This window comes from Panicum hallii, chromosome 8, assembly GCF_002211085.1.
Source record: "Panicum hallii strain FIL2 chromosome 8, PHallii_v3.1, whole genome shotgun sequence".
Taxonomy (NCBI): Eukaryota; Viridiplantae; Streptophyta; class Magnoliopsida; order Poales; family Poaceae; genus Panicum; species Panicum hallii.
The window spans coordinates 24,971,935-24,988,040 of record NC_038049.1 but is presented as its reverse complement, the minus strand read 5'-3'; the positions used below and the strand labels follow the sequence as shown (position 1 = coordinate 24,988,040).

General features: G+C 41.7%; 1 protein-coding gene across 2 annotated transcripts; it reads left to right on the top strand.

Annotated features, from left to right (window-relative positions):
- The first annotated feature begins 5,650 nt into the window (after positions 1-5,650).
- Positions 5,651-14,658, top strand: LOC112902475 (signal peptide peptidase-like 2). 2 transcript variants are annotated; one of them, XM_025971574.1, is made up of 15 exons: positions 5,656-5,943; positions 7,099-7,257; positions 7,392-7,503; positions 7,583-7,702; positions 8,818-8,975; positions 9,306-9,482; positions 9,634-9,668; positions 9,757-9,913; positions 11,008-11,061; positions 11,162-11,254; positions 12,190-12,329; positions 13,181-13,251; positions 13,793-13,876; positions 13,979-14,209; positions 14,302-14,658. In XM_025971574.1, the coding sequence occupies exons 1-14, from the start codon at positions 5,788-5,790 to the stop codon at positions 14,071-14,073; spliced, it is 1,611 nt and encodes a 536-aa protein (XP_025827359.1). In that variant the 5' UTR covers positions 5,656-5,787; the 3' UTR covers positions 14,074-14,209; positions 14,302-14,658. The 2 variants fall into 2 exon arrangements, with proteins under 2 accessions (XP_025827361.1, XP_025827359.1); XM_025971576.1 differs by lacking the exons at positions 12,190-12,329; positions 13,181-13,251; positions 13,793-13,876; positions 13,979-14,209; positions 14,302-14,658 and adding an exon at positions 11,323-12,183 and having other exon boundaries at positions 5,651-5,943.
- Positions 14,659-16,106: the final 1,448 nt, after the last annotated feature.

Below are 16,106 nucleotides of genomic sequence, written 5' to 3'. Positions count from 1 at the left end.
ACAACATTATCACCATACCACCTTCATGGTCGTTTGCATGCTGGGGCCTGGACATGATAGGGCCCTTGACAACTGTGCCAGGAGATTTTACTCACGTGTTGATGGCCATCAACAAGTTTACGAAGTGGATCTAGTACAAGCCAATCACAAAGCTCTCTACAGATCGAGTGGTTAGCTTCATCTGCGATATCTTGCATCGATTCGGCTTCCCCAACACTATCATCACGAACCTGGGATCCAATTTCCACTCGCATCAGTTTTGGGATTTCTATGAACGCAGTGTTATTGAGGTCAAGTACGTTTCAGTGGCTCACCTGCGGGCCAACGGCCAGGTTGAGTGCGCCAACGGCTTGATTCTTGATGGCTTGAAGAAAAGACTCTACGATGAGAACAGTAAAAAGGGCGGTAAGTGGATCAATGAGATCTCGTCAGTAATCTGGGGGGCTTCACACACAACCAAGCAAAGCCATAGGACAGTCACCTTTCTTTCTCGTGTATGGGTCGAAACTATATTACCGGCTGATGTCATGTGGCAATCTCCTCGACTGGAGATATACGAAGAAGGCGAGGCTGATGATGCAAGACATCTCAAACTCGACTCGACAGAAGAAGTCAGATGCAATGTTTTGCTCCGGTCGGCCTGCTACTTACAAGGAGTTCGTCGTTACCATGACCGGAACGTACAATGACGATCTTTCAACATTGGAGATATGGTCCTTCACTGCATCCAGGATGAAACCAGGCTACACAGGTTTAATTCGCGATGGGAGGGATCCTTCATCATGCACAAGGTTATAGGACTAGGGTCATATCGCTTACAGTACCCTAATGGCCAGGAGGTCCCAAACTCTTGGAATATCAAGCATCTACGATGTTTCATCCTTAGCCAACCAAGACATCATCACGTGGCGTCATGCATAGAACTGCTCATCCCCACTTGAAGGAACTCATCGTCACTTCCTTCGGGCCAACCGTGACATTTTCGCGTGGCAACATGTGAATTCCCATGGCCCACCCAAGGAATCGTCTTCAGTAGGCAACTGAAGATCAATACTTCCAGTACTACTCCGTTCTACTGGTTTACGACTGGTACTACGTGTAGTTTACTGCATGGGTCTTACTCCTATACTCCCAGTACAACTCCGTTTATTGGTTCACAGCTGGTATTACGTGCAAGTTTACTGAAGGGGCCTTACTCCTATACTTCCAGTAATGCTAAGATTACTAGTTTCCGACTAATATTCTATGTTACTGAAGGGACATCGCTCCCATACTTCAAGTACTACTCCATTTACTGGTTAACGACTGGTATCCGCGCAAATTTAGAGAAGCGGCCTCGCTCCCATAGTTCCAGTAATGCTCAGATTACTAGTTTCTGACTAGTATTCTATGTTACTTAAGAGGCCTCGCTCCTATACTTCCAGTACAACTCCGTTTATTGGTTCACGACTGGTATTACGTGCAAGTTTACTGAAGGGGCCTCGCTCCCATACTTTCAGTAATGCTCGGACTACTAGTTTCTGACTAGTATTCTATGTTATTCAAGGGGCATCGCTCTCATACTTCCAGTACTACCTCGTTTACTGGTTGACGACTCGTATCCGTGCAAGTTTACTAAAGGAGCTTCGCTCCTATAGTTCCAGTAACACTCAGATTACTAGTTTTCAACTAGTATTCTATGTTACTGAAGGGGCATTGCTTCCATACTTCCAGTACTACTCCGTTTACTGGTTCACGACTGGTATCCATGCAAGTTTACTGAAGGGGTCTCGCTCTCATAGTTCCAGTAACGCTCAGATTACTAGTTTCCAACTAGTATTCTATGTTGCTGAAGGGGCCACGCTCCCATACTTCTAGTACAACTCTATTTATTGTTTCATGATTGGTATTCCGTGCAAGTTTACTGAAGGGGTCTTACTCCCATACTACCAGTAATGCTCAGATTACTAGTTTCCGACTAGTAGTCTATGTTACTGAAGGGGCTTCGCTCCCATACTTCCAGTAACGTTTAGATTATTAGTTTTCGACTAGTACTCTATGTTACTGAAGGGGCTTCGCTCCCATGCTTCCAGTAGAGGTCGGATTACTAGTTCTCGACTAGTACTCTATGTTACTGAAGTGGCCTCGCTCCCATGACATTGCGTTTACTAGTACCCGACTAGTTTTACGCGTCGTCGACTACTTTGATTACTCGTCTCGCCTACAAAATTAGTCGGAATCGGCTCCAACTAGTCGGCTTCAATGAAAATTCAAGATCTAGCGGCAACTTGGCCAACACCTAAACTCGGGGGCTGGCGCCACTAACTACTAAGTGTATCTGTGCGCCTCATCTAGCTCCCAGGCTCGGGGGCTGGATACAACACGGCTCTTAGCGAACAAGGTTTGATTTGAGTGGTAATTTAGGGCGCTTTTTGGTGAAGTTATTTGTTTAACTATTTTTTCAGGAAAGTTATCCCCAAAAAAGCAGTTTTCATATTTCTGAACCAATTTGCCCATCTTAACCATCAAATCTTTACCATCATATATCGTATGCCACGATTCTTTGGATCCTTTATTCCAAACCTTAGGAATTTGGATTTAAGGCTCGGGGGCTGCGGGACACGTGTCATCAGCGACTTTTTTTTGAATTTTTTGGAAGATAAGGACAGAAGACTCAAGACTAAATTAACCCTCAGTCTGATTCTACGAGTCAATCTAAGACTCGGGGGCTACTCCATATGGAGTGCGAGTTCAATCGCACCCCATATAAAAGGAGACTTGACAACTACTCGGGGCATGAGCACCTCATAGCCTCGATGTAGTCAAGGAAGTATTCGGAAGACACCTTCAAGATGAAGTTTGGGAGAACTCGTAGACGCCTTTAGAATTACTCGGACGCTTGCAGTACTCGACTACGAACAGCTCAGGGGCTTGTCAGATCCGGGCCCACAGGACTGCGCACATGGTCTACATCTTACAGGATAAGGGGTGGGACATGGCACACACCCTACACCAGTTGTAACTACTCGTAGCGTAGTAGAACTACTCATACAATAGTGAAACTAGTCGGAGACAGTAGGAAACTACTCCTCGGGTAGGACTCCAGGGCTCGTATCCGACTAGAACTTTCATGTAACCCTATCCCCCCAAACTGTATAAGGGCGGGCAGGGATCCCCTCCAAACATCAGATCACCCAAGATCACTTGATCACCACCTAAGGCAATACAAATCACACAGAACGTAGGGTATTATGCTCTCGGCGGTCCGAATATGTCTAAACTTTATGTTCCTTGCACCTTTGAGTTCCTGATCTCGGCGACACTCTACATACAAACTCACCACCTCGGGGGTATCCTTCAGTGGGCATGGTGGTAAAACACCGACATTGGACCTGCATGCGGGCCAATCATGGCGACACCCTCGGGTGCCGTTTACCATTCTAAAGGCGTCATTCCTTCCTTTTCCCTTCCCTCCTGCGAGCTTTCCGGGTGAAAACCTTAACCATACTGGTCGGATGACAACGACCCTAGTGGCGTTGCTCCCCCCTTGAGGTGTCGTCTTGGAAGCTCTATTGGATGTCGTTGCCAAGTCGTTGCTGAGGTCCGGCTCGTTCGCCGGGTCCTAGCGGTGGCCGTCGGCTTACCTCGGGTAGTCTCTACTTCTGTGCCTCTCTTCGCTTTTTGTCATCCACCTCGTCCGGGTTGCATAGGTCGTTGTCCCGCGGATGCTTTGCCGCCCCTCTCTTCGTTGGCGGATGCTTTGCCACCCCTCTCTTCGCTAGCGGATACTTTGCTGTCGTCGTCGTCATGGCTGGTGCTCGCTTCGGTTTGCCGCCATGGTTGTGTTGGTCGGGTAGATACTTTGCCACCTTGATGTGTTGTACTGGCGGATGCTTTGCCGTCGTGTTTTTGTTGTTCGGGTAGATGCTTTGCCACCTTTATCGTTTGGAGACCTTATGCACCTTGACGATGTTGGTATGTTTTAGCTGGTTCAGTTGGGTTTTCGTGTCTAGGTTTGTTGGGTTGAGTTAGTTTCCTTCCCGTTGTTCTTGCTGTCTTTGTTGGAGCTGGGGTCGCCCACTACTAGCTTAGTGGTGTTATATAACCACCTTAATAGCCTCTGCTTATTAAGATTTGTATCGATCGTATTGCTTTCCTCTTAATGAAATACGTGCTCAGGCACGTTCATGAAAAAAAAGCCCTTTAGATGAGAGATAAAGTATTTTTCTTGTTATCACTTCTATTAAACCTGCTAATAGTCCTCAATCAATCAATCCAAACTAAATTAACCCCTCCTCCCCCACCAAACCCACTCTACCGGTCCCATTTATTTTCACTTGAAAATTGGTCCAAACCAAACCGCATGTACTGGTATTTAATAAAAAACAATACATGACCTCAAACCACGGTTCTCCACTTCAGTCTTTTTTAAAGAAAGTCCCACTTAAATTTGATGCTTATTTCTATCGTGCTATATCTAAGTACATAGAAAATTTATATATATTTTTTAAAAGGAGTACAGGGCAGCGACACGCTGGTACCGACACCAGAATCAAAATTTCCCCCGCCGTGCCGATAGGGCACCGTGACTAGCTCTTCGGTGAAATTCCTGGCCGATGGAAATTTGCTTGATATCTTACCAAATACCAACCCATCTGACTACCCATCTTCACGAATCCATGGCACCGACGGCCAAAATTGACGTTTTCGCTGCCGCCAGTCTACAGCTTGGTGCAGATATTCCTCGGGAAAAAAACCTCCTGCAGATTGGGGGCGCCCTGGTCACATCGGCTGCCGCTTGCATGCTTTCTCCGACCGCAGGGCTCCTCCCTCACGGCCCGCTCCGTCCGCCGCCCCGCACGGCAAGGCCGTGGCGCACTCGCCTGAGGGGCCGCCGGGCCGCCGCGTGGGGGGCTTGGGTTGCGCTCGCTCGCTCGTGGGGTCGTGGTTGCGGGGGATCACGGCCGCTTGCTCACCCTTGGCTGCTAGCGTTTGGGATGGCATTTGATTTTGGAAAGAGGACGAGATGTGCTTGTAGGTCAGGGATAGGGAAGGGGCAAAATCATCATACCGAAATAGACGGTTAAAATTATACTGAAGTAGACGGATTTTGACGTCATCAAGTTGTGTTCCTGGTCAAAAAGTAACTGTATAAGGGATGAAAAATTATTTCCAATAGCACTGAAAGTATTGTATTACTTTGGATGGCATAAAAAGAATGAGTTAAGTTTTCAATGGTATACAAAGAATTTTCTCTGCCATAAAAAATATTTTTAACAGTAGCCACAAGCAAATTTTCCCATATCAATTTGATGACTGGTCTCCTAGGAACCGCGTGTAGGGTGGTGATTGGGCTGTTGGTGTGCAGCCAACCAGTCGGGGTTCTAGCCCTGGCCTCGCAATATATGTGGTGGAACGGATATGTTCAATTGTGGCCATCCTCGGCTGGGTTATTCTCGGACGCTGAATAAAAAAAATTCCCCTAGGTTCGGCGGGTTTTCTCGACCGGGAGAAGGTTAAATTTCTTAATACAGTACCGTGGAAGCCATCTTCCCCACGGGTCAGCTTTTTTTGACTGGTCCCCTGCATTGCATGGCTGCATGATATTAACCCAAAACATGCAAATAACCCCTTCGTTTCTCATGTATTCCTACCACAGTCAACATTCCCCAACCCTTACCGCACTCCAGTAGGATCCCTTCCCCCGACGACCCTCATACACCGTGTCTCCCTCCGTGTCTAGTTTGCCGTCTGGGCAACGCAAAGGCGGACGCATTCGAGCCGACGCGGCGACTCCGCCCAGTCCCCATGGCGACCGCCCGCCGCGCGTCGCGCCTCCCCTTCGCCGCCGCAACTCTCCTTCTTGTGCTACTCCTCGCGGGCGGCGGCGCGGCGGACGACGCCTCTAGCGACGACGACGCGGGGGCCCCGCGGGCGCCCGGCTGCTCCAACAAGTTCCAGCTGGTAACGGCCCGCTCCCCGCCCGTGCTTCCTCGATTTGCTCTCCCTTCCTGATTAATTGGGTCTCTGCTAGCACTTGTTGGTTATGGTTTTGCCAAAGGCTTGTAGGTTGTAGTTCGGTATATGTGAGATCTGGGTCGTGGTTTGATCGCGACATCGTGTAGAGGCGGACTTATGAATCTACCTGCGTAAGAACTGATCAGTGATCAGTGGTTGTTTTAGGATTTAGTCAACTCAACTGAGAACTGAAATACTGAATTGTGCTATGGACGGTGCCCCCAAATAATGCACCATGCTTTGTAGACCGTATTGTAGGAATTCAATGGTGAAGTGAAATGGACCATGCTGGATAGTTGTTGCTTGGGCTAACAGCTTGATGGCTTGAAATGTTCATATATGTGTCAATTGGCATGCCTTTTTCAGATTTTAACTTGTTTCAGCCATTTGTATTTCATAATGAGAAACTTGGTACATGCCATAGAAATATATTACATACAGTTTTACCTAGTTCACTTTAGAAACAATCACTTAGATGCCCTTGCCCCACATCCGAATGACCTGAACTTTGAAGATTGGTGGGCCAACGCAAGTGACAGGGTTTCTGGTCAAGTGAAAAAAGGGGCTCAACTCCATCATCATCTTAGGCCGCTTGGTCCCTGTGGGTCCACCGCAACCATTGTGTTTTCGATGGGGGTACTCCCAGCATGACTAACGTCGTCTCGGCCTTCAAAGAAGGAGTACGGCAGTGTGCTCTGGCAGGGGCTCGAGGAGTGTCTCACCTTCTCGCCCTTGCCCCTCCTGCAATTTAGCTTGGTCTCGTGTTTTCTGGTCCTGATTATCCAGTCTTTAGAAAGAGAGTCGACTTGTTGTTTAAGGGTGTGTTACAGACCCTCTAACCCTGTAACGTTTTGTACTAGGGGCTCCCCACCCCCCCACCCCCCCCCCCCCCCCCGCTTTTCTTCTTAATATATTGATGCGCAGCTCTCCTGCGCGTTCGAGGAAAAAAAATCTTTAGAAACAACCAAAAGTTTACAATGCTCTCAAGTCTACCATTTGTCCATCAATCTCTTTTTTTGGCGATAATGATCCTGCTCTTTTTTTCTCTCTCAAATACCCAAAATATCCTATTATCTTTCTGACTCTCCAGCTTTTCTCCAGGTTAAGGTGAAGAATTGGGTGAATGGGACTGAAGGTGCAACTGTTGTTGGCCTCAGTGCAAGATTTGGAGCCCCCTTGCCTAGAGATATGCATGAAGCTCAAAAATCATTTGCTATCCTTGCAAATCCATTTGATTGTTGCTCCAACTTGACATCAAAGGTTTCACTTTGACACCAACAATAATAGGCTTGCAAACAAAGTTATTTTATTTTCAATGGACATGTTAGCAGCATAATCCTAGTAAAGAGAGCATGTATGCTATTAGTATGCTCTAAGCTAAACCTTATCTGCAGTTAACAAACTCTGTTGCTTTAGCAACACGTGGGGAATGTGCTTTCACTGCTAAAGCAAAGAATGCTCAGGCAGGTGGTGCAGTCGGTTTACTAGTTATCAATGACGATGAAGGTATAACTCTGTCCAATAGTAAGATATTCCAAATATCTATGGGTTCTTTTCCAAAAAGTAACCCATCTCGTGTTTTTAGAGCTTTACAAGATGGTTTGCAGTGAGAATGACACTTCCATTAACGTGACAATACCTGTTGTCATGATACCACAGTCAGCAGGAAAGAAGTTGAAGGACTTCCTAGATAATGGAGCAAGTGGTAAGTTATTCATAAATTATCCTTCCTTCTCTTGTAAAGCGCATCATGATTCCCTTTTCCTTTTACATTGTTGTGGTAGTGGTATTTTGTTATTTCGTATTTAGACAGATGATTTGTTTGTTGCCATAGGAAATTTTCTTTTGTGTTGGATATATGTTGTTAACTGTCTAGAAAATAAAATGTTTCTTGAACTCATTGTGTGCCCGGCAAACCTAAGATATCATTTAGTAATCATGTTATAAGGTAGTACTCTTGATGATACAGCAACTTAAACCACATCATGCTCAACATTCACAGTATTGCATGAATTTTCTTCATCTTCTTTTACATAAGATAGTTATTCTGTAGCTCTATACTGTTATTGTTGGTATTGTCTTGAGTGTTTGTTTGTCTGCATCCCTGAACAACCCTTAGGTCAATGTTGTTCTAGGCGCAAGGTGGCAATGGGGTGGCACCTAGCACTTAGATGCTTATTAAGCTTGGAGTAGTGCTAGATGTCTAGGTGGCCGATTTTAAGGGCAAACAAATTAGTGACAGAAAAGCCCATCCCCCTTTACAAGTTAAATGCTGATCCAAGCAGATTGATTTGAAATGTTGTATGACTAGACCATGTGTTGATTATAACCAACAATGTATGTTACTTGGCTCCATTTGTGAACCTCTGCTGCACAACGGTTGCAGATGAGTCCCAGGCTGCCAAAGAAGCAGGCACTGGTGAGGTTCCTTCCCTGGCTAGGCTTCAGTGGGCCCCCCTTTAGAGCCAAGACAGTGGGGACGTCCTTCCCCCCTGATCGTTTTTTTTACTGGTGCCTTCTAGGATAGCCAGAAAATTACTCTTATCTTTACTCCTTTATGATAAAACAGTTTCTCATTGTTTTTTTGGTTGTATTCATCCACCCTATCAATTAATGAGTTTGCTGAATTGAATGTGTTTGTGGGTGTACGATGCTCTGGAGTGAATACTTTCAATATCGAGTATGTCAATTAGGACAGCTATTTGTGTTGACTGTTAGTCCTGTAGAGATGGTGACTAGTCTAAGTCATATGTGCCTTTTGAGTTAATTATGCTGTAACATTTTATTCATAGTAATATGGACAATTTTCTTTTTCTGCAGTGGAAGTTCAGTTATATTCACCAAATCGACCAGTTGTGGACCTTTCAGCATGCTTCCTGTGGATAATGGCTGTAGGAACCATAGTCTGTGCTTCACTCTGGTCTGAACTTGTTGCATGCGAGCAGGTTGATGAGCGTTATAATCAGCTGACCCGAAAGGTTTGGACTTTTATGCCTTTCTTATGCTGGCCTAAAGTGAATGGACTTTCATTTGTTTTTATTTTTATGTGCATACTTTCTTTGAGTTTTGATGTGAAGTGCTTCACAAATTCTATAGCAACTATATTTTTGTGAATCATCATTGTGTTCTTTTTTTATGAACCCCTGCATTTTTGCAGGTGAAAATACAAAACATCTTGTTGTCAACCATGTCTTTTCTGCCTATAAATTCTGCTTCCTATAGTTGTTGTCTTAAAGTTTGTATATAGTATTGTAGCTAAACAGTAGTCATATGTTCTCTGACAAATTTGTCCTTTCAATATTAAACAGGGTGGACCTAACACGGGAACAAACTATAGAGAAGATAAAGAGATCTTTGAGATCAGTGCCAAGGGTGCTATTGTCTTTATTATAATAGCTTCAGTTTTCCTCCTCCTCCTGTTCTACTTCATGTCATCTTGGTTCGTTTGGGTCCTAATTGTATTATTCTGCATTGGTGGTATTGAGGTATTGCCTCCTTTCAGGCATAGAAGTAGCTCTACCTTTTGTTAGCAAATGTTGAAATGTATATTTTTTCTCTTTTTTTTGAAATAAAGTATTTTTTTTCTTTTTCATTGAGAAGCTTACCCAGAGCTTAATGATGAATTGTTTCTCACAGGGTATGCATGTTTGCTTGGTCACACTTCTAGCTAGGTACGAAATAGACTAATTGTGATCAAGCAATTCAGTCAATGCTCTTCTCTAATTTTATATCCTTATCATATATGCTTTCATCTTACAGGGTTTTCAAGGATTGTGGGCAAAAGACTGTACAACTTCCCTTTCTTGGCGAGGTCTTAACCATATCTGTTGGAATTGTACCATTTTGTGTGGTGTTTGCTATTCTCTGGGCTGTGTATCGGCATGCTTCGTTTGCTTGGATAGGCCAAGATATCCTTGTAAGATAAACTTACTGCCAATGCTGTTCTAATTTTTACTCCCTCCCTCCCTCCCTTTTCTTTTTTGCTATGTTTTCCTCCCTGGCATTGCATGATAAGTTTCCATACTTCTCTTCAGTAGCATATGAAACTACTGCAATGTACCATCAAGCTAAAGTTCAGATCACATGATAGAAGAATGATATAGAATAACCTATTTTTCTCAAATACCAGATTCGTAACTAACATATTGTCATTTCTAAGTCCAATGCTAATACAGTTCTTGAATTGCCAATTTGGTCAGACAAGAAAGGATTTGCATGTATAATTTACATTGTGCAATGAGGTGATTTTTTTTACAAATGTTTGGTGTTCGAAGAACTTTGCCATAAATATATGCAAGAATGGGTCTGCATCTTTCTACAAAATTCTCTGACCTTAAAATGTCAAACCTGGTTTGTCCCCACTATCTGAAACTACCATGTGCAAAAACCTAAGCATGGTGTTGCAGTTCTAATGTGAATGAATATGGATCAGTTGCAGACTGCTGGTTGCTTAGGCATGTTGATCATTAAACTTATAGCATATGAAGATTATAGCTTTCTTGAATATATTGCCCACTGGACGACTTCATGTACCTTTTACAATGGAATACAACTCATGTTTTGAAATCAAATTTGGTATCACAGCTGAAGGGAAAAATGTAACAAGCTTCACAAGTCTGGTGCCATGGACCACCTTTGGTGGATTTTCCAATCCTCTATGACTAAAAAATCCCAATATCATCTTTAAATTAGAGATGGATGTGTAAAGCAAAATGTTTCAGTATCATCTTTTTTTTTCACGCTGTTTGAATCGGTATGAGGTGCCAAAGTTTCAAAGCTGGATATCATGCATATGCGAAAACTCAAGAGCTTGTTATTTAAACTATTGGATTGTATGTCTAAAGAGGAGAAACTCGTTTGTGTTTAAGTTCATGGTTGGACCATTTTAATAATTTTTTTACCTTGTATGTTAAATTTATTGCTATTTACCATTTGAATTCTTGGATCTTTAGTTCTTTGACCTCTGATAACTATATATTATTGACCATGTTTTCTGTTTATTTCTCCCAGGGTATATGTTTGATGGTAACTGTACTTCAGATGGCACGCTTACCAAATATCAGGGTATTGGCATGTCTACTAGCAGCAGTTTACTGATTGTTATCAAGTAATAATTTTACTGATCTTATCTCCATCAGAAATATCTAACACTATATTTTGGCAGGTTGCATCAGCACTTCTTAGTGCTGCATTTGTGTATGACATATTTTGGGTTTTCATTTCACCTCTTATATTCCATGAAAGCGTCATGATTGCAGTAAGTGTATTGTCTAGTTCTTTTAATAATCAATCTTTTTCTAGTTAATTGATAAAAAATTCTTGCAGCCAGATGGGGAAGACTTGTTCTTTTTAATCACTGCTCCAAAACAGATGTTTCCCTACAATGCCTGTATTCGTACATTTTGAAGTCATATCAGTGACAAGAAAGTCATCTTTGCGACCACTTTACTTTGTAATATATCATTTGAACTAACATATAATAAGAAAATGTGATTGTCACATGTTTCATGACATGGTTATGACCTAAGCTCAAAATGTAGTCTGTCAACGATTCGGTAGATGGTAGTCGATCTAATACAGTGCAGTGCACAATGACACACTTTGAGGTGTTGACCGATGCTTAGACAGGTTTGGGTCTCCTGCAGTGAGGGTGAGGATGAGGTTACAACAGTGGGTGTCCTAGATCAGGGAATCAGGGGAGTTCTAAGCTCTCTGGGTTGAATGTCAAATGGAGATTGTCTTCAAGGCCCCCTTGCACGATGCATCTTAATACTTATTTGTAGTTGCAGAACAGAATGGACTGCTGCACCCTGTTTAAGATCAATTCCCAAGTTGTTGACAGAAATTATTTTGTGGTGAAGAGAGTAATTGCTTGCTGCATTCAGTTCAGAACATGTACTATTATGAGATAGTAAGAGCTAACTTTGGAGCTAGAATATGCACTTGATACAAGAAAAATATATTTTTCTGATTATCTGTATAAACTTGTAGGTTTTTTGTGTCAAGTGTGCATGCTTTCAGCTGCAGTTGTTGAATGTGTGGAAAACACAACTGTGTGATTTATCGCATATCCATTCATTGAATTATCAACCTTACCTGTATTAGTGAACCAGCCATATTTGCTATTCCTTGTGCCTCTTGTGTTTTCTGATTATTCTCGTTTTATTTATGGTTTCTTTTAAAATTACTCAGGTTGCTCGTGGTGATAACACAGGGGAATCAATTCCGATGCTCCTAAGGATACCTCGCTTCTTTGATCCATGGGGTGGCTACGATATGATAGGCTTTGGTGATATTATTTTCCCTGGATTGCTTGTCGCATTCAGCTATAGGTATGTGATGTTGCGATATACTTTATTGTCTTTCTTGTGATCCACTAGTTCCACTAAGGACTATACGTAGTCTAATCAAGCCACAACCAGACTTTGATTATGAAGCAACATACCAGGCTTCCTTTCTTGCTAAATGTAGTGGTGATCAGTTGTTGAGCAAAACATTGTCAGCCAATCAAATTAAATTTGCCTGTTAAACTACCCCCCATTCACAGTTAATGGTTGACTAAGTGTAATCAATTTATTCATAGTTGAATCATTTTGATTTCTAGGTAAATGCCTACAAATTCTCATAGTAAACTCAATTATTTTTCAATGTAGCAAAAGGAGCACAATGCATGTAAACTTGGCTTTCTTCTTCTCTCCCTCAGTGAAGTTCGATAATATCACAGATACTTCTTCTAGAGTTTGTGTTCTAAGAATGATCAAGTTTGATAATGAAATTCTCACTAACCTAGTTCTAGTTAGGTGTGTTCTAAGAATGTTATGGGCAATGATTTGTAGAATTCTGTAAAGAGAGTATGCTCTAAATCGATAATTATTCAAATATTCTATAAATTTGAAACTGCATTGGGCTGGATTTAGATGTCCCTGCTATTGTTCTGCATTTTTTTATTTTATTTCCCTATATAGATTTTTTTCCCAGTTTTAGCATAGACAATGTGGGGAATACTACTATAATAGGCTAGACCTTGGCACATGTAGTGTGGGGTCAGTGGCTGTTTGACTTCTCTAAGTCCTGAGGTTTGGTTAGCAATTAGTCACCAAATTTGTTATGTCTACATATATTATTTTATATTCCTAGTTATTCCCAACATTTATAACTCATTACTTCAATATATCCTGAACAGATTTGACAGGGCAAGCAAAAAGGGTACCTTAAATGGATATTTTCTCTGGCTGACTGTTGGATATGCTGTTGGTATGTGCTTGATTATTTTTCTCATTTTTTGTATTTTGAGATAATTATTAGCTGAATGTTCTATGTTTATTGTGGTGTTGCTTATTAATGTCCACAAGTTTCAAAAGGAACATTTTAGGACTAGTCAAGGCAATTTTTTGTAGCCTTTTCACGGTAATTGGTATTGAAACAAACCATCCCCTTCAGCTCTAATGGAGTACCATCTAGATTCAGTTACAGCAATATTAGCCCTATCCCAATTGTAACCCGTCGTGAGTCTTCAATAATCTTTTGGAGAACATAAGATCCAAAACTAGGTGGTAAGTCACTGTCATTAGATGTGCCTTGTTGGGCTTTTTGTATGAAAGCCTTAAGTGCCCTTTGGTTCAGGACAATCTCTCTGCCTTTTTCCCTAGCAGCATAAAAAATGTCATCCGTTGCTGCAATGGGATCTGAAATGTGTTATTGTATAAACTAGAGAAGTTATTTTGTTGCAAACACGTGATTGACGTGAAGCAGTGAGATATCAGTATCATTTATGACAAATTGCTTCCCCATGCAGGCCTTTTCCTTACCTATCTTGCGCTTTTCCTGATGGACGGGCACGGCCAACCTGCATTGCTGTACCTGGTTCCATGTACATTAGGTAAGTATGGACACTGTTGCCTGGATATTGTCATCATCATGGTCCCGTTCACTCTCCGGTCTGCAGTTATTGTGATTGATGCTTTATCGTTCGATATACCAGGGCTTATTGTTATCCTTGGTTGGGTAAGAGGTGACCTGCATGACTTGTGGAATTATGGAAGACGTCGAACTGAAAACGTGGTCGATGAACCTTGAGAAGTGAAATTCTGACTAATGATACCGAAGTGCTGGTGACATCCATTATTCAATCGACGGATCTTCTGGGGTGGTATCAGAGATGTATACAATTACCTTGGTTGAAAAGTTTCAGAATGTATTATTCAGGGGCTAGGTACGCTGGAACTGCCGGTGCTGTCATATTAATTCGAAAAATACGAGGTTTGATATATCTTTGCCTCACACCACTCATGTTTTACAATCCAGGTGCTCCGCTTCTAATGACCAAGTATCTCAACGAAAATCGAAATCACTTTATTACCATACTTTGTGCTGGTGACCTTAATATTTGAAACTATTGCACCTATCTTACAACAACTTGGCTGGTGGGTGTATATTGATTCAACAATCACGACAACTTGTTAAATTGGTGCATCTATAGTCCAAATACTACATTGGCGATGTATTTGGATATCCCGGATCGCAATGGTGGGTATATTCGTGCTGGAACAAATAATTGAGCATTATTTGACAGATGATATTTATTTCAATGAATTTGGCCAAGATAAGAATCTTTATTTGAGCAGTTTTTCATTTAATTTAAAATATACTTTTGATTAAGAATGTTACCATCCCTAATTTCAGATTTTGTGTTTTACAATTTGTAGTTTGATGAGCAAAAGAAATCAGATAATTCATTAAGGGTATCTTTGTACCCAGTGATCAGTTATGTGAAGAATGTTCCGTCGGAATGATGATTACTTAGGAAAAGTGTGCATTCCTAAAGTATCATGAAAGTGTGACTTTCATCGCTTATAGTTTAGTTGGTGCAAATGAATCCTTTGGCTAATTAAATCGGTGCACTAATCATTCTCACTTTAGCTTAACGATGGTTTAGTGCCATCTTATATAGGATTAGGCTATATAATCATCCAACTAATCACTACCGCTTAGCCACGTCATATATTGAGCTCAACCAATCGCTACAGCAGTTCGATGCACATCGATTTCATTAATTTTCCCAGTGAGAACTTTTTTTCCATTTGCTGCCCATATCCTAACCCTTATTAGCTTGGTGGCAGCAATAGTGGCGGAGCTGGTGAAAGTCCTAGCTTGGTGGCGGTATGCAGTGGCGGAGCTGGTAAAAATCCACGCCTAGGGGCACTATCTGAGTGCCTAAAATCCATACCGGGCCCACATACCAATTGTTCACATAAGCAAGGAATAAAATACATGATTTAAAGTATATATCTCTTTTCCTAGTCTATTGGTACAACAAAACTTCAAGTTATAAAAAAATAAAACATGAAGTGGATGAAAAACCCATCAAAAATCTTTGTGTCTTGGTTTTGACCTTTTTGATACTAAGATCACCAATGTCATGATAATTTGTATGAAAAACCCATCAAAAATCTTTGCGTCTCGGTTTTGACCTTTTTGATACTAAGATCACCAATGTCATGATAATTTGAAAAACATGAGATCATTTCTCACATTAGTAGTGAATACTTCAATTGGTTCTCTAAGGGTTAAAAGACATAATGAGAGAAACCAACAGCATAACCCTTAGCCACTTTTATTATTCTTTCTTAGTTATAGTTAGCAAAAGAATTTTTTAGATCTAGATAACCAATGCATCTCAATAGTTGAGTAAATCTATCAAATTTATGTAGAATAAAAAAGTACTCCCTTTGTTTCAAATTATTAGTTATTTTAGCTTTTCTAGATGTATAGTTTTTGTTATACATCTACATATATATTATATCTAGGTGCATAGTAAAATTTATATATCTAGAAAAATAAAAATAGCTAATAATTTGAGATGGAGAGAGTACGTGTTTTTATCCTCTTCATTGTGTAATTCTATAGATGTCTACAAATTTCAGCATAAATAACTCATGAATCGCAGGATTCATGGGAAAATCACGAGGGTGGAATGCAGGAGCACTGATCCACAAGTTGGAGCAGAGGAGAGGATGGGTTGGGCAATTTTTGTCGAGGGCCTTGGAAATTTCAACCTGAAGATAATGCTGAAGGCCACCTCAGGGTTTGGGCTGTGTGAGCGTGAGGTG